At 29.7% G+C, this 23,480-nt stretch overlaps 4 protein-coding genes and 1 long non-coding RNA gene across 9 annotated transcripts in view; 3 read left to right on the top strand and 2 right to left on the bottom strand.

Moving 5' to 3' along the window:
* LOC107993101 (uncharacterized) overlaps positions 1 to 10,791 on the bottom strand; it is a 35,935-nt gene extending 25,144 nt beyond the window's left edge. For both annotated transcript variants that reach the window (XM_062080118.1, XM_017049314.3), the window contains exon 1: positions 10,489 to 10,791. The gene's annotated coding sequence lies outside the window, so the exon portion shown is untranslated. The remainder of the gene's footprint in view (positions 1 to 10,488) is intronic.
* A 40-nt stretch (positions 10,792 to 10,831) lies between these two features.
* Positions 10,832 to 12,521, top strand: LOC133666764 (uncharacterized). The gene is made up of 2 exons (XR_009831353.1): positions 10,832 to 11,105; positions 11,265 to 12,521. It is a non-coding gene; the product is annotated as an uncharacterized LOC133666764 (long non-coding RNA).
* On the bottom strand, positions 11,828 to 15,178 carry LOC107993125 (beta-catenin-like protein 1). 4 transcript variants are annotated; one of them, XM_017049366.3, is made up of 10 exons: positions 15,040 to 15,178; positions 14,541 to 14,669; positions 14,013 to 14,392; positions 13,594 to 13,925; positions 13,245 to 13,468; positions 12,968 to 13,150; positions 12,758 to 12,905; positions 12,523 to 12,689; positions 12,242 to 12,425; positions 11,828 to 12,180 (listed from the first exon to the last, which is right to left on the bottom strand). In XM_017049366.3, the coding sequence occupies exons 2-10, from the start codon at positions 14,568 to 14,570 to the stop codon at positions 12,092 to 12,094; spliced, it is 1,737 nt and encodes a 578-aa protein (XP_016904855.1). In that variant the 5' UTR covers positions 14,571 to 14,669; positions 15,040 to 15,178; the 3' UTR covers positions 11,828 to 12,091. The 4 variants fall into 4 exon arrangements, with proteins under 4 accessions (XP_016904855.1, XP_016904857.1, XP_016904856.1 ...); XM_017049368.3 differs by lacking the exon at positions 15,040 to 15,178 and adding an exon at positions 14,786 to 14,926 and having other exon boundaries at positions 12,523 to 12,668; XM_017049367.3 differs by lacking the exon at positions 15,040 to 15,178 and adding an exon at positions 14,786 to 14,926.
* Positions 15,117 to 16,107, top strand: LOC107993127 (Golgi SNAP receptor complex member 2). The gene is made up of 2 exons (XM_017049369.3): positions 15,117 to 15,256; positions 15,356 to 16,107. Exons 1-2 carry the CDS (start codon positions 15,117 to 15,119, stop codon positions 15,852 to 15,854), a joined length of 639 nt encoding a protein of 212 aa, XP_016904858.1. The 3' UTR covers positions 15,855 to 16,107.
* Positions 16,108 to 16,241: 134 nt separating this feature from the next.
* Positions 16,242 to 23,429, top strand: LOC107993130 (uncharacterized). The gene is made up of 8 exons (XM_017049375.3): positions 16,242 to 16,589; positions 18,071 to 18,316; positions 18,426 to 19,309; positions 19,399 to 20,164; positions 20,243 to 20,624; positions 20,703 to 20,845; positions 20,935 to 21,086; positions 21,147 to 23,429. The coding sequence occupies exons 2-8, from the start codon at positions 18,239 to 18,241 to the stop codon at positions 23,377 to 23,379; spliced, it is 4,638 nt and encodes a 1,545-aa protein (XP_016904864.2). The 5' UTR covers positions 16,242 to 16,589; positions 18,071 to 18,238; the 3' UTR covers positions 23,380 to 23,429.
* Positions 23,430 to 23,480: the final 51 nt, after the last annotated feature.

Below are 23,480 nucleotides of genomic sequence, written 5' to 3' on the forward strand. Positions count from 1 at the left end.
GCGCAGAATAATTTAATTGAAAAAGATTAATCGCGTCAAAGAAATAAAGTTTAGACGCGTTTCACCGGTAAATTAATTAGAATTTTCAAGAAAAGAGGAAATTTTCTTAAGAGAGAGAGCAAGATCAAGTCCACGAGGAATGGAAAAGCAAAGAGACGCGTTTAATCTCGCGCGTGTTCACGGTCACAAGGTTCTAAGCCGCGGATGAAAAGGGCTTTTTAACCCCCTATTCAACCGATGCACAGGCGGCACGCAAGCAAAGAAAAAAAGAAAAGAAAAGAAAAGAAAAAAGAAGACTGGCAGCAAATTGAAGGGAGCACCGGCGCAAATAGATACGTGCTCATCACCACCGTCTAGCCTATGGAGCGATGCCATAGGATGTTTTATTAGCGTTTCCAAGAATCTCTATTTGCAACTTCGGCCCGGATGCCTTGAGACACGAGGGACCGGGTTGCATTCATCGGAAAACCAGATTTCTCGCATCTTTTCTTGAGAGAATCGTACGATGAAACGAGAGTGAATAAGCGATCCGAAGATATCGATGGATGATGGACGTTAAGTCGATGGAATTTATTGAATTGATGGAATATCGCATCGATATTTGATTGAGATTGTTTACAGAGTAGAACGAGAAAACGTTTAATTTATAGACTTTAAATTTTAGGGAATATCGAGAGCGAATGAAGAAGTGATTCGAAGAATGGATGTGCGATACGTGAAGATTTTGGATCCACGTTGCAAGAATGTTGCGTGGAATATAGTTGTTCGAGAATATTTGACGTCAATATCACGCCAAATGAGGTAAATTTCAGCAAAATTTCGAATAAATAAATGGCGAAATTAAAATATCGAAATCGGTCGATGAAGATGGTAAGGATCTCGAGAAGAAATTTCTTTTTCCGCGAAACGATTTACATAACGGAATTGGAGCGTCGAAATCGTGAAACGATACGTGAAATATAAACTGGTTGGAGAATTTTCCGTAGAATCTAATTGACGAAGTGGGACAGGAATTATCGCGTTCACGCGAAACCCTCGACGAATACGAATTACGGAAACGCGGCCCCCGTGTGCCCTCTTTGATAGATAGGCCTGATGCTTATGAATGAGATACATTATGCATGTATCAGGTGATACGACTTCGTGCATAATATCACCACGGTCACCTCTCACTGACTAATCAAACGAAAAATACATCGTGAATATCGACACAGGGAAAAGTGAAAAAAATATTTAACTCAAGACCTCACGAAATGTTGATTAGAAAAATGAAATTACCATTATTATTATTATTATTATTATACCAATTACTTTGATAATTTTCATCTGTAGAAGAAAATTCATTAAGCTGATTGCATCGAACGAGAAGATACGCAAGAAAATTTTCGTTCGAGAATGAATCTCTGATCGCGTCGACGTGGAAATTGCCATTCCAACGAGTGTTTTGCTTGGCGAATACCAGTGGAAATCAGGGCGAAAAATGGTGAGTCGATCGACAAGGGGAGCATTGAAGGAAGAACGGCGCGAAAGGAAGCAACGAGGGGGGAAAAGCTAATAACCGCGGAGGATCCAGACCTGTGATTAATGCCCCTCTAAACGACAAACCGTCTCGATTGCAGATGTAATCGCTGGTGAACCGGATGTAACGGGTCTCCATGGCTGGAGCTTCGCTATCGGATCGATTCGAAAATGCAGGCACGTGCAGTTTGTACGCGTTTTGCAAGCGTAACGTAATAACGACTCGTGGAACGCGTGGGTCGTAGGTGAACGCACGAGTTTGCGCAACGATTATCCGCCGATTTTTCGCAAGAAACCGATCGACCAATTCGCTCGACGAATATCGAGAGACCGTGAACTCTTTTTCCTTTCTTTGCGCCAATCGGCGCCAGAATACGATTAACTGGTTACCCGCTAAATTATCGATTCCAATCGAGTTCTCTCGGTTGTAATGTGCTGCTTTTACATGTCTGAAAGTATATTTAACCTTTTACAATTCTATACGACTATAAAACTTTACGATCCAATCCAATATCTCCGTTTCCTTTCTTTAGTTTTCGCTTGTATCGCGATTGCAAATGATTCATCGCGATCAAGTTGAAAAAAAACTTGGTAAGTGTAATGGAATAAAATTGAGACAAACTGAACGTAAATCATGTGTAGATCTATCGCGAGAAAGAGTACGAAAAGAACGAGTACGACGATCGCAAAGCGGACGATTGCGGATTTTAGACACGCGGAGAATAATCCGTGGAGAAAGCGAATCGACAATTTGACAAATCCGAAATAGACAATTTCTGGGCTTCCTCGATGGAACGATCGAGCAGCGTACAGGAGATCGTACGTCGACACTCGGTGACCTTAATAACCTCGTTGCCTGTTCCCGACGATCAATTAATTACCGCCTAATTGGCGTTGAAGCGACGGTATCGTCGCGATAAACCTGTAACGCTGTAAGCGACCGGCGACGTTGCCCCTTCATCGTTAACGAAAACCGTCGAGCGTCGAGGCCAAGATTTTTATCCGCTCTCAGAGAAAATAGCATCGCGTCTCGAGAGATTAAACGACGGAAAAATAAGTAAAGGAAGATATTGCGAATTTCAATTTTCAATTCGAAGCATCGAGAATTCCCTCTGACGAGATACTCCATTTTTTTCATACTTTGATCAAAAAAAAAAGACAAGCGCGAATTATCGACGATTCGTTAGAAAAATGATGTTCGAAATTTGTCAAGGATCAAAGGATCCACGAGATTTCCCCTCGAGTTAACGCGGCGGGTCCGCTTCTGCCCCCGAAAAATGAGGCCGGCTCTCCCTTTCGTGTTCCCGCGGGCAACGCGCGCGGCCACGCGGTCTCATTGCCAAATATGGCTGGCCGCGGTATTCTTAGCACTGCTCGAGCGCGAACGACGCTCGCCGGAGCCGGCCGAGCGGACCGCTTCGTTCCTCTCCGTGTTCACGGAGACGAGGCGGCCGCATCGGGTGAGAACAGATGCGATACAGCTCGGCGAAACCGCGTAAACGTCGGACAGAGACGTTCGCGGGAAGATAGAGGGAAGAAAGGAAGGCGAGTGGAACGATAAGAGGCATCGGCGGCCGGAGAAATAACGCGAGAAACGCGGGGGAACATCGAAGTAATTCGGTTAGAGATCACGATTATGGGTTACGGATTCATGGAATTATTGTGGTGTTCGATCTTCTCGATACGAACGAGAGATTTTGTCCAAGCGAGATTGAGACTCGGAATGAAAAAAATTTTACTTAGGAAGAGAATAAGAAGGAGCTGTAGAGTATTCCTGTTTAGAATGCGAAAATCAATAACACGTGAAGTACTCGATCGATGAATTGATCTTGAGAAGAAAAAGTGCTTGCTAGATTAGGGGAATCGTTTCTCCTCGATATTCGACCAAACGAGAACGTGAATCGCTCAATTTCATCGGGATCGTTCCAGAGAAATATACTGGGTGTTAATAAACATGTGGGACACCTTTGGAGAGTAGACATCAAAACGATGAAAAAAATATATACACATATGTTCGATAAGCCTTAATTAACGAATTATAAACTTAAACATTTTAAGTTTGTATTAGATAGAGCGAGACGGCGAAAGAACGAGAACGCTCAGCTGGGTGCGCGGCAGTATCGTACTACAATGTCGTTTGTGTTAGATTATACTAAAATTTATTTGAAATAATTAATTGTATATAAAAAAATACCACTAAATTTATTTTCATCGAGAAGTTCCGCTAGCGACATTGCAATACGATACTGCCGCGCATCCAGCCGAGCGTTCTCGCTTTTTCGCCGTCTCGCTCTATCTAATACAAACTTAAAATGTTTATAACTCATTAATTAAGGCTTATCGGACATATGTGTATATAATATTTTTTCATCGTTTGATATCTAGAATCCACTCTCCAAAAGTGTCCCACATATATACAGGATGTTTATTAACCTGTATATATGTATATATATCTTTTATATATACATATAAAAGAGAAAGGAGCTGAACCGATGGAAAAGGGCCAATATTTTCTTTCCCAGCTGCCTTCTTCCCCGAATGAATCAATATTTTAATCGACCGCTTCGGGAAGCCACTTCACGTTCGCGTTTTCTTCCGACTTTTCTTATCGGCAAAGGAAAAGTGGAATAACTCTTCGAATATAAAACGGATGCCAATTATATCTTGTTTTTTGGCCAATTAATTTTTTCCCAAGATGTAAAATTTAAGAAGAGTCGAACTCGTGAAACTATATGCACCTCGACTCGACAAACACCTAATTCAAACACGTGAGGCAATATTTAATAACGTTGGTCGGACATAGACGAGCCGCTGAAGAAACGCCAGGAATCGGTGTTATTTTTAGATCGGTTCGCGACATTGCAGTGTCCACTAACTGCGAGTGGATGCACCGAATTGCCGTTTCGCACGCGTCCAAGAAAATCGTCGATCGATCTCTCTGGGTCACTGGGATGCCTGTCCCAGCAACGTTTAGATTTCGTTCATTCGGCTAGCTAAAGTTCAAAGGATACCTTTCGTCGTCCACAGGGTTGGCGCGCCCACCTTTCGATTTCTGGGTCGGGTCAGAAGGGTGTGGTGAATGCTTCGAGTGCTGATCGCTCGATGATTTATCGAAACGAGCCTGCAATTTCATTAGACATCGTAGACCATCGTAGTCGTGATCACCGGTTACGCGACTTTCCGTGGAAAGGCGCGGCATTTTCCCTTCAAGACTACGGTTGGCCTTCGCCCGCGATCAGTCCAACCGTTTTCGTCCATCGATTCCCGAGAAAATTGCGGATAATCACTAGTAAGAGATTGCGTGGCGAGCTTCGTGAAAATTTTTAAAAGCTCCAACACTTATCGAGCATCGAGTTACAAGCTGACTAATTGCTGTCGTCCATTATAGCATTATACCTATCTATTCCGCCTTTGTCTTTTCTCTGAATTTTCACACATCTTCCTATAATAGCACGGCCAAGTGTTCGCTAACCCGTTATGCACGTCCTTATCGCTCCTCCATATGTCATAAGTCACGTTCCCATGAATGAATTTCTATCGCAGTCCGATATGTGACCAGCGTCGCGAAACGATCGTCCCATCGAATACAAAGCGTAGGAAAGTACATGACACGATCAAACTCCGTTTATCTGGGTCAAACATCTCTCAAAATCCACCTGTACGTTTCATCTTTCTAAAATCTTCCTCTGATTCTTCGAGCGTTCCGTGAAAAGCATTTCGACGAAGATTAAAGAATAAGCCGACCGAAAAGCGATCGAAACGAAAGAATAAAAAAAGGAGGAGAAGGAAGGGAGGCGATGACCGTAAGGAACGCAAGAAAACGAACACGGAAATAAGCGTAGATCGAGAGAATAGGTGTAAGGTGTGTGAGGTAGCAGGTTGTCAAGGCAAGGGAAAAGGAGAAGGAAAAGGGAAGAAGATAAGGAGAGGAAGAGAGAAAACAGGGCCACATAAGCGGCAGTGAGAGTGAATGGATCGATGCGGCCGTCTCGACGCAGCGGGCGCCATCGCCAAAACATCGTCGAGCCAAAATATCAACGTTCATCGATCTTTTGGATTAGAGCTGGTTCCGTAATTTGCCAAATTGTGCTATCACCGAGCGCTCAATGTGCTTTTTTAAAACGTTAATTCGATCGGGTTCTTTGATATCTGAGCGAGAAACATTCAGGTTGAACTCGAGAGAAACTTCTTTTAAGCTTTGATTCGTTTAACTTGTTTTACATCTGGAAGATGTAAGACGAGGATGTGGGAGGAACGAACCGAAGTAAGTTTACACGAGATAAATAATAGAAGTAAGATATCTATCGAATGTATTTATCGAATGTGTTGCATTATTGATAGAAAAACATACGTTGGATGTCGATCGTGCGTCGGAGTGAAGACCTTAGAAGACGGTGCCCTGTCAGTTACCGCGATTATGAGCTATGCTTACTGCCAATTTATCTTGTGTCGCGATCACAATGCTACGCTTGCATACTCGAGGTTGTTGACCCAGCTAAGATGCCATATTTCCATGTGATTTCTCTCGGCGTTTACTTACGTATTCGGCAACCTATGATAAAAAGCTATTATGTTCAACTTGACATTACAGATACGAACGATAATATTGTTCGTCCTTAATACTCATTGATTATTCGATGCCGACTTATACAGCATTATTTACGATTATGGTGGTAATTTGATTTAACTCGTACGTCATCTAATAAGGATCTAGGAGAATAAATTTGTAAACACTATCGATCATCCGTAAAAGTAGATTGTCTCGACGACGGAAGCTAAACGGGAGCAGTCTTTGTCTTTACAATATAATACCATTTTGTCGTGTCATAATACCACTGTATATAGTCACAAACTGTCACGAGAAACGGCGACACGCTCCCAACAGATAATGGAATAGTTGTTAAATATTGCCTCTGTGTTTTCCGTGATTAATCAAATAATTAAGAAAAATAACTAACGAGTGTCTATAAGAGGCTTGAAGAAAGAAAACTTAGGAATAATTTGTGATGGCTAGAGGCAGATTCTTGTTAGTAAGCTTGATTAAATCGCAACAACGTCTGTGCAACAACGACGCGCATAGAGCCATGCACGCATGCAAAATAGCGCGAATCGTCGGATCCCTTTGATCTAGAAAGTTCATGGGAACTCGAGTAGAAACATTCACTTTCGCGATTTCTACGCTACAAATTTTCTCTCCACCCTCTCTTATTCACTCACGCGAAATTGAAAAATTACAAGGTGCTACGTAATAGTGTAGCAATCAATACCTGTATACGAAGATCTGTTTCGTAAAAATTAAAATTTTAAATCACAATTATGTTACTTTTGCGTTATGTTTTCGTCCCGTAGAGGATTGAATCGACGAAGGCACACCTATCGAAATGATAAAATAAAGTCCTCAAATAAATGACACGAGGCGCAAAGATAACATTGTCCAACTAATTCTTTCTCGTCGAGCCGATGACATAATCGACCAGTGTGTGCATGCAAATTGTGGTTATTCCTCGATGCACGCACACGACACTGCCCACGGGAACTCGCGATTAATGCAACGCGACTATTGCAAAACCGAAGAAAAGGGGTTTTTACCTCGAAGATGCGTAATTCAATGGATAACAAATATGCGTGATGCAATCGTCTGAAATCACCATAATCTCGTACTTGTCTTCTTTCGATTGCAAAAACCCGTGTATACGATTGCTTTTCTCTTATAAGATGGCGCAAAGAGTGCAGAAAATAAACAGGCAGTGGGGAAAACAAAAGGGGTAGATTGAAAAGCCGCCTCGACCGGGGGTATATAAGAAGTTGAGAACGACGATCCAACAATGGTAACGAGGACACTGGCTTCTATTCAAAAGACTCGTTTTTCCCTAGATCAGCTGATCGACGAGAAATTGAAAAGAAACGAGGTTCCTATGATGAAAGTTTGGAAGTTATCTTTGAGAAGATTATGTTATATAAAAATAGTAGAGGCTTTGTGAAAGGCTGACAAATCTTCTTGACAGATGATATGTTTATGGCAAATTTCTCCTATGCAAATTTCTTTGTGAAAGGAGAGCGCACGAGCAAGATTTCGTGATGAGAGAACATCCTGATATCTTTCGACACTAACACTCGATTCGGCGCAGATCTGACCTAAAAATTAGCGTAAATTTCATGAAAGCAACTTACACGTTTTCAGTACAGTCGAGCTCGCTCACTCGTTCTTAAGTAGCTCGCTCAGCGTTTTCGCGACTTGAGTGGCCACACGAGCCTTTCAGACACGAACTTTCAGAGAGCAGACATGAAGTAGGGTTGAGTTGAAAAAGAAAAAAAAATCTGTGCGAAGAGAATCGGTGGGAAAAAGTCGCTCGTAAGAGGGATTCCTTAACCACCCTTGATTTCCATCCACTTCTGGCTAATTGACTCGACTCCAGACCGCTTTCAGCCTTGAATTACTTTGAGCATAGAGGGAATGAGCTTTCCAAATTTCTTAGAAACTCTTCGGTCATCTTTTCCTTTTTTCATATGTGAAATGACAAGATCAAACTTAAGAACAAAATTAAAAATTAAACTGTTTTCTTGCTTAATGCACTAAAGAGAAAAAACAGGGTAAAAAAGATCAACCAATAGAAAAAAATATTCCAATTATTAGAATTCTAAGGAAGTAAAGATTTATGTGATTAAAATGATTTTATCGAAACTGAACAGAAAGCTTTGACTATAGATACACAGGATAGCCGAAGCGTTGTGCATGAACGCTTCAGCAACGAAGAATTCGCGAATCTGGGACAGTTTGATCGATAATGGCGTAAACCTGGCCGCGGCAATTCCAGGAATGGCACCCTAATTGGATCCTTCTTAAATAAGTATTTCAATTTACCCACAAACTGCCGTCTTTTCAAGGTACGCTGTTCTTTTGAAAAAAATATGTAAAAATATTATTTGACTTCTTCGAAAAATCGAAATTTATAAATTTATTGATCGATTGATAGAATATAATTGAAAATAATAATCGTTAAAATCTACTTATAACTATCAGCATTTTAAATAAAGATTTATTAACCGTGAAAAAGAAAAATATCAATTGAAAATGAATTTAACGATTTTCTGGAAATGAAAAAAATTTGATAAAAAAAATATAATAAAAAATATAAAAAGAATTTCTGGATATTAAAACCGTGTAGAAAAATAGATAACGAATTTTACTTTGAAAAGTAATACCATATAGGGTTTGTTTGTCCGGACTCTATTTGGATTTCGCAAGCTATTCGTTCAAGGTTACACGTTGTCTGCAGCATTCATAGTGATGCACCAACGTGCATTTTGCACCGAGGACAATCGATAAACCACGACAAAGGAATTAAATGTTTGTTGTATATATTGGAATCACAAAATTTTCACTTGTCAATATATTCATCCTTTTTATCTATTTTTTTCCATCTATTGTTCAATATATTTATTTGCAATTATTCTCTGCTTCATTTATGATTCAATCATTTCATTTCTGTTGAAAAAAACTTTAAGTTTAATTAATTGATAAATCTAAAAATTTTAATTTTAAAAATATGAATGTAGGATTTTATATACAACTTTACATCTAATTTTCATCTAATTTTTACATCTAATTTTCATAAAAATAGCTTTTAAATTTCTTCTTTTTTATCCTCTTTCTGATAACACAAACAATTATGAAAATAATCAAGCTATAACAGAAATAATTAGTATCCTTTGGAAAAAAAATATTCAGATTTTGTAATAATTAATTCCAGTTTAATTTAGAAAATGAAATTCATGCATGTCTTCTAAATTTCCTTCAAATTTTTTCATTTTTTATTCAAATTGCTTTATCTTTTAATATTTCAAATAAAAAATACAATGATTTAAAAAGAAAAAAAATTTTAACATCAATTAAAGAAAATAACCTTGAATGACATATATTTATTAAAAGTAGTTCCAATAATCACGTGACGAACGTTGCTTCGCAGCACGTGCACATAACAACAAATCGAAAGGAGCAATGTTACGTCATCGATGCACAGCAGGTACGCAATCGCGAAATTGGCTTTAATAGTAAAGACGTTGTTCAACTGGAGTTACGAGACAACAAGAAACCTTATGAACGAGAATTGTCCAATGTTCATTATATACACAAGGAATATTTAAAAAATCCAAATGTGCATAATTATTAAAATCACATAAATAAACAAATTTATAAACAAAATGATATGAATAATTTTATAATAAAGTTTAATAAATTACCGGAATGCTAATTTTTATTGTCAAATATTTAATTAATTAAATTATAACTATAATTATAATTAACTAATTAAATTATAAAAATTATTATATAAATTTTAATCATTTAATATCTTATTTTTTCCCTTCTTTTTATGACGAATAAAACTTCATTTTCAGACTACGACACTATTAAAAAAATAATTATTTTAGAAATGCAATATAAGAAATGAATTAATAAAAAATATAATAATATTTTATATATATATATATAATTTTTTCATATTATATGATTAAATGGATAATCTCCTTAATTGCTTTGTAAAATTTTATAATAAATATTGAAATTTAATTTATAATGTACGAAATTATGATTAATTATAAGAAGATTATTTTACGTATATATATATATATATATAAATGTCGATAATCATAATTTTTTGAAATTTTTTCTTTTAAATATACATGCTATATAAATAGATATATATATGAGTATACAAAAAAAGGAAAATGTAAAGATTAAATTTTTAATATATGCTACAATGAACTATGTGTCAGAATATTTTCTAAACATCAAATGTCAAATATTGAAAAATTATTGATAATTCAGTTTTAATTTTTTGAATCAAAATAATGCTTTTATAAATATGTTTTTACACGTGCGTACGCACACTCCAAATCAGAACACGATATCAATCAATAACATGCATGAATTAATCAAAAAATAAGGGATGAAATTGACAGATGACATACCGTGGTTGTTTCCTCGAAGAAATCGACACTTTCTTGCAGTAGTTTTCTTCAAATTCAGTCTATATAATTGCAGCACAAAAGGGTGCACAAAATTATCACTCGCATCATGCACGGATATTGTTTTTCCTTAGCATATTTGTTACGAATGTTTTTGATTTTACACGTCAAAATGTAAAACGTGAAATCAAAAAAACAGCAAAACTACCACGAACCGGCTAATGAAACCAACAACCGCACCTCCGAAGCTTGCAACAGCAAACTGGCTTGTCTCGTGCAGCAAACTTTCATGTAAGGGCGCAGCACGCGCTTCTATTGGTAGACAGCTGTGTGGCTAAGCCAATCGTGATCGATCGTTCACCGAACATTGACCCCCCCCTCCCTAAATATATCATAACGCATTTCTGTTTGGTACCATATTCAGAACAGAAAGCTAATATACAATGTGTAAAGAACAAAAATTTCGAATGGGTAATTGAAGCTAACTATAAATCTTAGTTAATTAAACTTTTCTTCTTAATTTTACTAAATATACAACTATAGTTGAACTAAGAAGACAGTGCCACGATTAAGCATATTAATTAAGAGCGCATGCGTCCACGTGGATCACCATGGTTACGGTAAGTCTGAGAGAAAACGCGCGTATTTTTTTTAATAATATTAATTATAAATTTAACAAAATAAATATTAAATTTAATCATAAATATACGTTTGAATTATTTTATGTACGTTAAAGTATAACTTACATGTTTAATATATTTATATATTTTTCATTTTAGTTCGTATTATGTACATCGAGCGGTTATTTTAAATATCATAAAAAATTAAATAAAACATAGAATTTTCACTTACTTGGCAGACGATGAACTCGAAATAAGAAAAATATTTCTGACAATGAAATATGTCGCCATGATCGTTAAATCGGTGAAAGTACTTCACATAGCCGCTATTCACGACAAATTTTTCATAAAATCCAAATTTTTTCCTACGATAGCAACTCTTCCATAAACAATCTGATAATAAAATTTCTCCGTAATAATTTTGGAAGTTATAAACGGTATCTTCCGATTCGTATGGACGGACAATGTCGGTTAAACTTGGGACTATCTTGCTCAAAACTGACATGATACGAACAATGACAACTTGTGATCACTGCTTTATTTTCACCCATTTTATTAACGTACATCTATGATATCGTTACGAAATATTTCATCAATGGGTGAAAAAATTATGTGTTGAAGAATTAAAATAAATTATAAATTTTGAGTACAAATTTCACGCTATCGTACACTATAGTATTATTAGTCATATAGTTTGATATGAAGTAATTAAAACAATAAAATTATCGATTAATTACGCATAATTTAAAGTAGCGCGTACTTCACAATTTATTTGCACATAAAATAAAAATTTGTTAAAATATATGACGCTCGTTTAATTTTTTACAAACGTTTTTTTTTAATCTTTGTATATAAAAATGAATATTTTGATTCATTTATTTTACACATGTTATTAAATGTTTATATAATAAGATTGCTATTATGAGACAAAATTTTAAAATTGCAGAAAACTTTAAATTTTTAAGTCGTTCATTAAAAAATATACATCAAAATTTATCAATTAATTGCAATATGTGTTGTTGTTCTGCTTCTCTCCATTCTGAATCTCCAGCATCGCCAAGATTTCCTGCATATTCTAATAAAAATAATAAAATTAAACATATGTAATAGTTATAAATTATGATGAAAGAACGTACCTCGCATAATGTGTCTTATTGTTTTGAGGGATGCCCTTCTTTGAGCTAAAATTCGTGTAACTCGTTGTTTTACTGCTGGTGGACAACCAGTACATGCTTCTAATAAAACATAGTCTACCAATTGTAAAATAAATAATCCACTATCCAATCTTCTTAAGTATGATTCTTCTTCATCTTCATCTTCCTATAATTGTAATATACTTAAACATATTGTAATTAATATATTTATACTTTATTTTAAAGTAAAACATATATAAAAATTTATATTTTCTTTTTCTAACCTTTGTATTTTTTTCCACTTCCTCCACTTTTTCAAGATATTTAAAATGAAGCTCCATCAATCGATCTACTTTTTCATAATCATTTTCTGTGAATTTACTCAACAATCTTTGACGTTGTTGTCCTTTACAGTTCCTTAACATACTTGCTATAATTGATATTACATGTTCTACAATGGCAATAAGTATATATAATTTGTAAAATAACATAAAAACTATCTCTTTTTTTTTAATTTACCTTCATGTTCTTCTGCAGTAAGCATTCTCTTTCTGTTTTTTGTTGGCGTTTTCATGAATAAAGGAAATATTGTTCTTAATCCAAGAATATCAACAAATTTACTGCAATTATCTTTTCCATCTGGTCCATTCATTGCATGATCTAATACCTGGAACATATTTAAATTATTTAATAAAATGTCCTAAATAAAAATTCTAATTTAATAATTACTTTAAGAGAACCATTCCTAGACATTTTTTTTTCTCGCAACATTAAATTCATAAGTTGCAATCCTTCTCCTCTTAAAAATCTATCTCTGTTTACAGTTGCCATGAGACTTGAACATAATACATTAAATAAATTTTCCATCATTTCTTGCTCTTCTGCTGTTTGAGGATCATGTCTTTTGTAGTACTAACAAAATAAAATTTATTTAAAAAACAGACATGAAAAAGTAAAGTAAAAAAAATATATAAATACCATATATATGGGTTTTTAAATTACATACTGCTAATTGTTGTAATAATACATCAATTCCATCTAGTTCACCAAGAAGTAATCTATTTTCTGGCGTATTTTGCAATAGAATAGATAAAAGTTCACTAGCATAAAGTTTATTTGCATCAAATGGTGTTTTTGCTTTAATTCTTCTTAAAAGCCATTGCATTAATCCTTGTTTTCCTGCATCTGTACATAATTCTGGTCTAAATTCTAATAAATTTTCAAAAATAGCTGAAAAAATATAACATTTTGTATATATAAGAATAAATTATTAAGAATAAATTATAGAAAAATAAATTTATATTAAGAATTTGTGTATATATATATATATATATATATATATATATAAAAATTACCTAAAGTATTATAAACTCCATCACTTTCTTCTTTTACTGATTCATCCAATCTCTCTAAATTTTGCACAAGAAGAGCACAAACTTGTTGTTCCAATAAAGCATCAATCAATGTATCAGCACCTTCTTGGCTTTCGTGTAAAATATCTACATCTGTTAGTTCTTGTAAAAGATCTACTACACCAACTGCTATGTCTGTATTTTCATGAGATAATAATTCAAGTAATGAAGGTACAGCTCCTAATTCTACCATCAGAGGATATAAATCTGGATTAGTTGCAACAACATGAATTTCTTGAAGAGTTTCATGTAATTCCACTTCTGATTCTATAAATCTAAAAGGTTAAAATTATTTTTTAGTTTCATATATTTTTTTAATTTGATCTTTTATGCTTATGCTACATCATTTGAAAATAATATACTTTTCTGGTTGATCAGGAAATTTTACTCTCATTTCTTGATTTCTAAGTGCTCTTTTTTCAAACAAAAGAACCATTCTCTTTAATGTTGCTTCATCTAATGCTTCTATTTCTGGAGCTTCAGTCTCTACATATTTTAAAATATCTTGTTTTTCTTTTTCTGTAAGCTGTGGTTCAACTACATCATTTGCTGGTGAAGGTAAAGCAGCTCTGATAGGTGTAGGAGGTTCATTGCTTCTAACTGGGGTCATTTCAATTTCTCTTGGTTGCCTTTGACGTGCATGATATGGAGTTTTAATTACTCTTTTTGGTTTCTTAGCATTTTCCCATTCATCTTCATCATCTTCTTCTCCTGCTATTGGTCTTTTTGGTGTATTTGGTGGCTATGTAAAATAAATATAATTAGAAATAAATATAATTAGAAATTAAATATAATTAAAAATATTTTACACTTATTTAGGTTAAAATTTAGGTTAAAATTTTAGATAATAACAATTTCGAAACATATTATAAATATTTTGTTAAACGTACTTTGTATGACAATAATTCACCGATATCCATTTATAAAAACAATAGTTTTCTTTTTTGAAGAAATTAAATGTAACAAATATTATTTATTTGCCACTCTCAGTCAATATACATCATGTTATAAGTAAATCACTGTAAATTAAAAAAAATTATAATATATTATAATAGATTGTAAAAATCATATAAAACTTTAATAAATTAATGAATTTTTTAATTATATTTATAAATATAAATTTCATGCCACTTACAAAAATATGTCCTACATACAATTTAAACCTAAAGATGTCAGTAGTTTTCATTCATTCAAGCAGAAGATATTTCATATTTGATTAGAAATAAGAAAATTTTATATTTTTCTATAATTATATAAATAAAAAATATTATCAAACTTTACTATTTTTTAATATATCGCAATCTTCTTCATAGTTTTTGGTATTTTTTTTTCTTTTATATTATTAAATTATTGAATAGATTTTGATAAGCACTGTTACAAATATCTTACCTGACAATAGTATTTATACATACACGTCATAACTTACGCGAATGTTAAAAGACGAATGAAACTATTTATTAATAAATATGGAACCATTATATCACCAAACAAATAAATTAGTACAGGAAACTCAGCATCTTTTCTCACAACTTGAGAAAAAGACGCTTAACCTAGATGTTAAAGAAATAGAAAACAGCATAGAATCAAAGATAAATCTCATCAACAGGTAGTTACTTAAAAAGATTTTTATTTTTTGTATATAAAAATTATACAAACAATTTATTAATACATTTAATAAAAATAATATATCATTTTATATTTTCAGTAATTGTGAAAAATTAGATGTGTTATGCCTCAAGGGTCCTATATTTCAAAGACAAAATGCTAAGATGCGTGTAGATCAATTGAAATATGACAGCCGTCACCTCACAGCTGCTTTAAATTCTTGGAGAAACAAAATTATTAAAAGACAAAGAGAAGAAGCTGAAAGAGAAGCATTATTATCTAGAACATTTACTACAAATGATCATGTTGATATTATGATAGATCATAATGTACAACATAATTATAGTTTAAAAAATGCAATTTATGGTGTAGATGATCTTCTCCAAAGTGGAAGTAGTATTTTAGATAGTTTGAAATCACAAAGAATAACTTTAAAAGGGGCTCATAAAAGATTAATAGATATTGGAAATACATTAGGACTTTCACAAACTACAATGAGATTAATAGAAAAAAGAGCAAGGCAAGATGGATTTATTTTAGTTGGTGGAATGTTGTTTACATGTCTTGTTATAGTTTTAGTTATAATTTATCTTACGTAAAAAATAATTTTCTATTGTATATAGGATGATGCAATTAACAATATTAGTTACTAAACAGTTGTTTCTAGAATTATATACAAAAATTTGACATGTTTTTACTATATGAAAGATATATTTGAATTAATAATGTTGAATGCTTCATCCTTATTTATTAAATTGAATGTTGCATTATAAACTTAAAATTTTTAATTGTTGCTAATTATATATTAATAAATATGTATTTGTATACAATAAAATAAGAATGATGCATATAGATAGATAGATTTATTTCTAAGCATTATAGATAGATTTAATTGAATTATTAATTTATTATCACTTAATAAAAAAATTTAGTTAGAAATCATATTCTTAAAAACTATGAATTGATTTATAGATTGGCAACACTGATTTTACTTTATTTAATGTGTACATGTGATAATATTAAATATTATAAAAGTATTTACTTACATGTGCTTAATTTGTATGATATTAAATGTTTCAATAAAAATTAATTTTTTTTATTATAATTTAAATAATAAACTCTTTTTTTTTTTGACTACACAAAATAAAGATAATAAAATCATGCTTACAAGAATATTATAATTGATAGTGAAAATTTCATGTTCCATTATAAAGTAAAAAATAAAATGTACGCATATTTTTAATTTAAAAAATAAAAAAAAATACCGTGAACAAAAATTTAAATAATTTTATGTAGAATATTTGTTAATTTATCACAAGAAAACTAATAAACAGGTTAGTTTCAATAGTTTCGTAAACTTTTTATTAGAATAAAAACAAAATTTTTATAATTTATAATTTATTAATTTACAACTTTATAATTTATATAAAAATAATATATAAATAGTACATTTCAATTTATTTATTTTATTTTTCCTGTATATATTTATATAATACTAACAAATTTTAAAAATATATAATAAAATTAAATCTTATTTTTTTCTAAATATTATTTCGGATTTGATAAATTAAAAAATGGTTAAGTTATATTTCTAAAAATATTGAATTATGAATTATAAATAAAATTTTTTCTATTATTTTTACACATGAATTATACATATTCACAAAATTATATTTTAAATATAAGCAAGATTATATAATCATTTTATTTTATTTTAAGATTGTTATTTTTGATTCTGTTAAAATAAGTTTGTAATATATTTAGAATTTATAAGTGAAAATTGATTTATTTAAAACTTTCAAAACATTTAATAGGTAAGTGTAACTTATATTTTTTTAATTTCAATATTCTAATTTTCATTTTTGTTAAATAAAAATTTATTTACGAAATTTTGAAATTTTAATATATATAATAATACTTTATACTTAATAATAGATATAAAATATAAAAGTAAAAAATTAAATAATAATTAATTAATAAATAATAAATATTCAATTATTTTAGAATGTCTTTTCCAAGTAAAGAAGATCGTACAAAATGTTGGAATCATAGAGATGAATATTGGAAGTGTCTTGATGATGGTAAAACAGAAATAGATTGTAAAAAATTTAGAGATCAATATGAAAAATTCTGTCCTGCACTATGGGTAAGTTACATATTATAAATCAATATTATTTTAATAATTAAAGGCCACTAATATTAGTTTTCAGTTTATTAATAATATAAAAGTAAAAAATAATTTTATCAATTTATCTTTCTTTCATTAAATTTTTTTTTTATTACTTTACTAGGTAAAACACTTTGATCGTAAGAGAGAATACTTGAAATTCAAAGAGCAGCTAGAGCAAGGGGGGTATGTTCCTGAAGAACAAAATACAAGATAAAATATAATATAAATAATATAAACTAATTTAGCTATTGTAATTTATAATTTATTATAATTCATCTAATAGTTATTGAACTGTTTCTGAATTAAGTTTTCTTATTTTTATTACTTATAATAAAAAAACTACAAGTAATATAATATTGCCTTTTTATATGATGTGATAAACCTTAATCCATTATATTAAAAAAAAAAAAGATTCATTTTTTTCTTTTCAATCATTTTGCTATATAGATTTTTATGCAAAAGCAAATTTTATGGCTGTTGAATAATATGCTTGTTTACATTTAAACCAATAATTAATTATCTTTTGAATTTTTAAACATTTTATGGCTTTGCAGGAATTAATTATTAATTATTATTTTTAAATTTAATTTTTTGATACTTAGAAAAAAAATTTTTAAAAATGACATTATTACATATTAATTGCAGGACATGCAGCCTTGATGGAAACAAAACAGATGCAAGTGCACAAACTTCAAAAGCAGTTTTTAATTTTCAAACAACAAATACAAATTCATATGAATAGGGAACAAATATATATATATAATATATACAATTATTAAATTGAATCTTCTTTTTCTGTATTATAATAACAAAATGTGTACAAAAAATATGGAATTGAATTATGTAATCAAAGAATTGAAAACATGTACAGAAGATATTACTATTTTCAGAGTTAGTATTTTTCGATTTCATTGCTCTAGTTCTTAACTTAATTAAAATCTATTACATTTATATTATTATAAGTATGAAGCATTATTTTGAATTTATTGTTTTTTTTTAGAAATTGATAAACTTTACTTCATCATGCACAAAATCCTGGGATGATAAATATTTGAAACAATGGCAACCAGTCCTTATATATATCATAGAAATTTTTATTTCAAATACAGAAACCAGAAGAGAAAGAACTCTATTGGCTTCTCACACATTTTTTGCTTTATTATCAATGCAATCTTCTTTGGTTCTTTTAAGAGAAACTTTTATAAATCTTTTAAATTCTAAACATAACGAACTATACATTTTCGATAAAAAATATGACATCCCCGAATTAGAATTGTTTAAATTGATTTGCGCTTATGGATATTTACAAGTTAATCGTAGCGAAATATATTTTGATGATATTTGTTTTCTTATTTTTAATCTTATATTCGAACATTGTATAAAATATACTAAATATTCTTATTTTGCATATAAAATATTGTATATGTGCTTGCAAAGAACCATGAATACAAATTTTTGGAATATATATTCAGAATTAGAACAAAAACTTGAAACAATTATTTTTTCAAATTGGTGTAATGCTATTAATGATATAAGTAAGCAAAATTCAATGCTTATTTTTAATATATATTTGAAAATTATGGAAAAAAAGTATAATGGATATTTGGAATATCTCTTTAAACATTGTGTTAATACAATTTCTTGGCAAAATGAATTAAAGTACGATATACTCGCAGAAATATGTGAAGTTTGTAATCAAACTAAAATTATTACATCTCATGACTTTTTACTTTCTTTATGTACTAGTCTAACGAAATATTATTTGCGTTCAGCGGGTACAAAAGTTTATATTGCTATTGTAAAAAAATTAAACGAAAATGAATGGAAGGAAGTATTTGGACATATAATAAACTATCTCTTTCATCATTGGGAATCATCAGAGAAGTAAGTTAACTTATTAAAAATTATTATAATAAAAAATTGAAATATAATAAATAATAAATTGAAATATAAATATGAATATTTAATTACAGTCAAAATCATAATGCTCTTCAATTACTTTGTAAGCATTGGCTTGAACCAATTATTAAAAAATATAGAAATCTTTTACCTTATTTATGGAATTTTATCATAGATATAAAAGAACATTTTTTACGTTCACATCTTCAAAAAATGGCTTGTGAAATGCATATTGATCTTCCAGAACAAGCAAGCATTGAATGTTATATAAATCATAATAATGAAATTGTAAGATTGAATGGATTTGCCATAAATTGTTATGAAATAATTAAATTATATAAAGAAAATAAAGATCAATTTTTTACAACAAGAAATTTTCTATGGCTTAATGCAAATAGCACAACAATTTACATGAGAAATGGAATTGTAAAATATTTTAAAATATTTTACATTAATATTTTAAAAATGTGTGATAATAATCCAGATTCTATATATGATATAATATATATCACACATTGGTTGCACGAATTTTTTTTAGATTGTTTTGAAATTGGTTCTTGTTATCAAAGAAAAATTCTTGGTTTAAACTTATATAAAGCCATACTTTCATTTACTGATGAATGTATTGTAAAGAAGTCTAAAAATGTAGAAAATATTTCATGTATATTATTTCTAAAAAAAAATTTAATAACAACTGAAAATTGGAAATTTACAAATAGAAAAAGTTTATTTATTCTATTAAAACTTGTATTAGACTCTGCACTTGATGTTAAACAATTATCTACTTCTATTATTCTTAATTATTTTGATAAAGATATTTTATCTGATACAGAGAAAGAGGTAAGAAATTATTTGTCTATCATTTAATTGATATTTTCTTGACGTTTTTTCTTTAATAAAAAAAAAATATTAATTTAGATATTATTTCAAACGGCATTAAAACATTGCAATTCTCCTAAATTTTATGAAATTGAAAGTGGTGCAGCTCTTATATCAATTTTAGTAATGTGGTTGCCTCTGAATTTTTTACATAATGATTGTAATAATTATTTAAAATATTCACATTTTTTATATAATGAAGCTACGAATCAATTAATGCAGATGAAAAAAGATATATTAAAGGCAATTGTTCAAAATAAACCATTTTATGGTATGATGACTGCCTTATTAAATATTACTTTTCAAAATAATCGAGAAAGTTTTAACATAAGTATCGAATTTATTGAAAGAATATTATACCTATTGGAAGATGCTATAGATTTCTTTTTATATATATTTTCTTCAAAATCTGAAAATAAAGGTATACTTAATTTTATTTAATTTCAATTAAAATTTGAAAAATGTTTTCTTTTGAATGAAATCGTAATTGAATCTATAGAATATTCATCATCATTTGCGGAAATGGGATTAGCGATTAATGAAACAATTAGAAATAGTGAAATAGACAGTCTCAATTTTGATGATTTAAGTTTAACTCCTGCACATCAAATACTTATTTCTTGCATTTGGATGTCTTTAAAGGTAAAAATCTTAATCTTTATCGTAAAATCTTATCTTTTCCAACAAAATAATGCATAATAAAAATAAAATAATAATTTTTTTTTATTCAGGTATCCTGTGAAATAGCTTGCGAAATAGGTATATTAATGTATTCCGATGATATTATTAAACGTTCCGCTAATATTATTATTACTGTATTACTCAGATGTAGACATAAAGGAGTAGTAGAAGCTGCTGGTACAGCAATAGCACAATTAACAAGGTATAATTTAATTCAATAGAATTTAAAAAATTAAATTATCTTATTTTTTTATAATTTCAGATATTTATGCAAACAAGCTAAGTATTCTAATTTACCAAAAAAATACATATTACGTATAATGGAAAATAATTCTATGCATTCTTTAAACATTACAAGAAGGGCTGCTGGATTATCAATAATGTTTTATAAAATAGTTGTTAGCGACGATAGACGAGAAAGGCCTCTTTTACATTTTGCAGTACAAAAATTATTAGATCTGCTTGATAATATTTCGGACATAAATTTAAAAAGCATAGAATCTCAACATGATTCTCCATGGGCAAGATATTTGCATTTTTTAAAAGCTTTAGTAGCTGATAAAGAATTACATGCACAATTAATGCCATACATGGAAAAAATATCATTAACTTGTTTCAGATATTTAGAATCTGAAATATGGATTATCAGAAATGCAGGTCTACAATTATTTAGTGCTATAATTTCAAGATTAACTGGACAAAATTGTAGTGATACATTAGATTTTGGAAATGGTTATTCAATTAATCATTTTGTTACACATTATCCTGTACTTGCAGATCATGTTATGAAAGAATTACATAAATTTTCCTTCACATTTACAAAATTTTCTACTACTTTATATTTACATTCAAATATTATACATATTCTTATACTTCTCTCGAAATTTTCGAGTAGTGCTTGTAATTTAATTGATTATTCTTCACAAAAATATGTATCAAAATTAAAACATTTACTTTTTATATTATTTGAAAATCCTGTTTTATATGTTAGACTTTTAGCTGCAAAAGCATACACAGCATTAACAAATTTTTTACAAATTGAATTTGAATTTAAGAAATTAAAATGCAATATCTCTTCATGTCAAAATATTAATTTAATCCATGGTTGTTTGTTAACTATGAAATTTTTGAAAGAAAAATTATCTTTTGAAATTGAAAATATAAATTTATATTTGGATATCAAACAATATAAAAATCATGAATTAAAAAAATCTACAGACCTGCTACGATTTCAAAAAATATTACAACTTTGGAGCAATGTATCTAACGAAGAAAATAATTTACAAATTTGTTACATATTAGAAACGCTATTTTTAGAATTAAACAAAACTATTTCCGATGAGATATCTGATAAAGATTTATTTATTTTTAACGAAAACACATATTTACTTTCTTCTGAAAAGATAAAACCAGGATTTTTTCAATTTATCGATGTCTCTACAAAGTTATATGTTGATTATATAAATCGTACAAATAATATTGATATTGATATTTTACATAAAATTTTGAACTCTCCTTGCATTGATCAAAGTATTTCTTTTTTAAATCATGTGTCATATTGCATTCCAATCTTAAAGATTGTACTTAAATATTTATTGTCTGATGAATATATCATTCATAACGAATTACTTTTAAAAGCAATGATAAATTATGTTTTAAAGACAATAAAATATTTACCATTACATATAAATGAATTAGATATTGAAAAGATAATAAAAAATTTATTTAATGAAAAATTAGAAATTAAAAAATATTCTGATTTATGGATTTTAAGATGTGTGTTGATAATTTTTTCCCGAAATGAGTTTATGATAAATGAAGTAATATCTCATGCACTTAATTTAAGTATTCATAAAGAAGAATATATGAGACAAATTGCAATTGAATTTATACAATTTTCGATTTATAGGTTTTCAGAGTTAACAAGTAAAAATAAATTGACTATTTTACATTGTTGTTTAATTTTATTGAAGGATGAAATTGCAGAAATACGTGAAATTATTGCAGAAAATTTAAAAACACATGTTCTTCAGACAATTAATAGTGAATACAATACTTTAAAGCATAATGAACATATATATCAAAAATTATTATCAGAAGTGATGCTTGAAAAACTAAATTTTCCTACAAATAGTGATATGAATTTTTTTTTCATAAAATTGTTCACTCATAATATTAAATATTTTGATAATAATACTGTTATTGAAAATCCTTTTTATCACGATGATAATCCCTTTTATAGAGAAAAATCAAAATTTTTAAATCTTTGCTTTTATTACATCAAACAAAAAAGTTATATTAATTGTTCTTCAAAAGATAATATGATAGAATACAATAACAAAAAATATATAGAGGTTCTAAGTATAATTAAAACAAAATATCAATTACAGAAAAAATGTTGTTTCAATGATACTAATTTAGAAAATATTTTAAATACTAAATATATAAATTATTTATTAAAGAAACAAAAAATTGTATTACAGAATTATAACTAATAATATATAATGTATAATTCTAATGGAATAAACAATAAGTAATAACTAAATATATATTTTTTATAATTAGACTTATAATTTCTGTTAAGGTATCTAAATGA

Source organism: Apis cerana, linkage group LG10 (assembly GCF_029169275.1).
Source record: "Apis cerana isolate GH-2021 linkage group LG10, AcerK_1.0, whole genome shotgun sequence".
NCBI lineage: Eukaryota > Metazoa > Arthropoda > Insecta > Hymenoptera > Apidae > Apis > Apis cerana.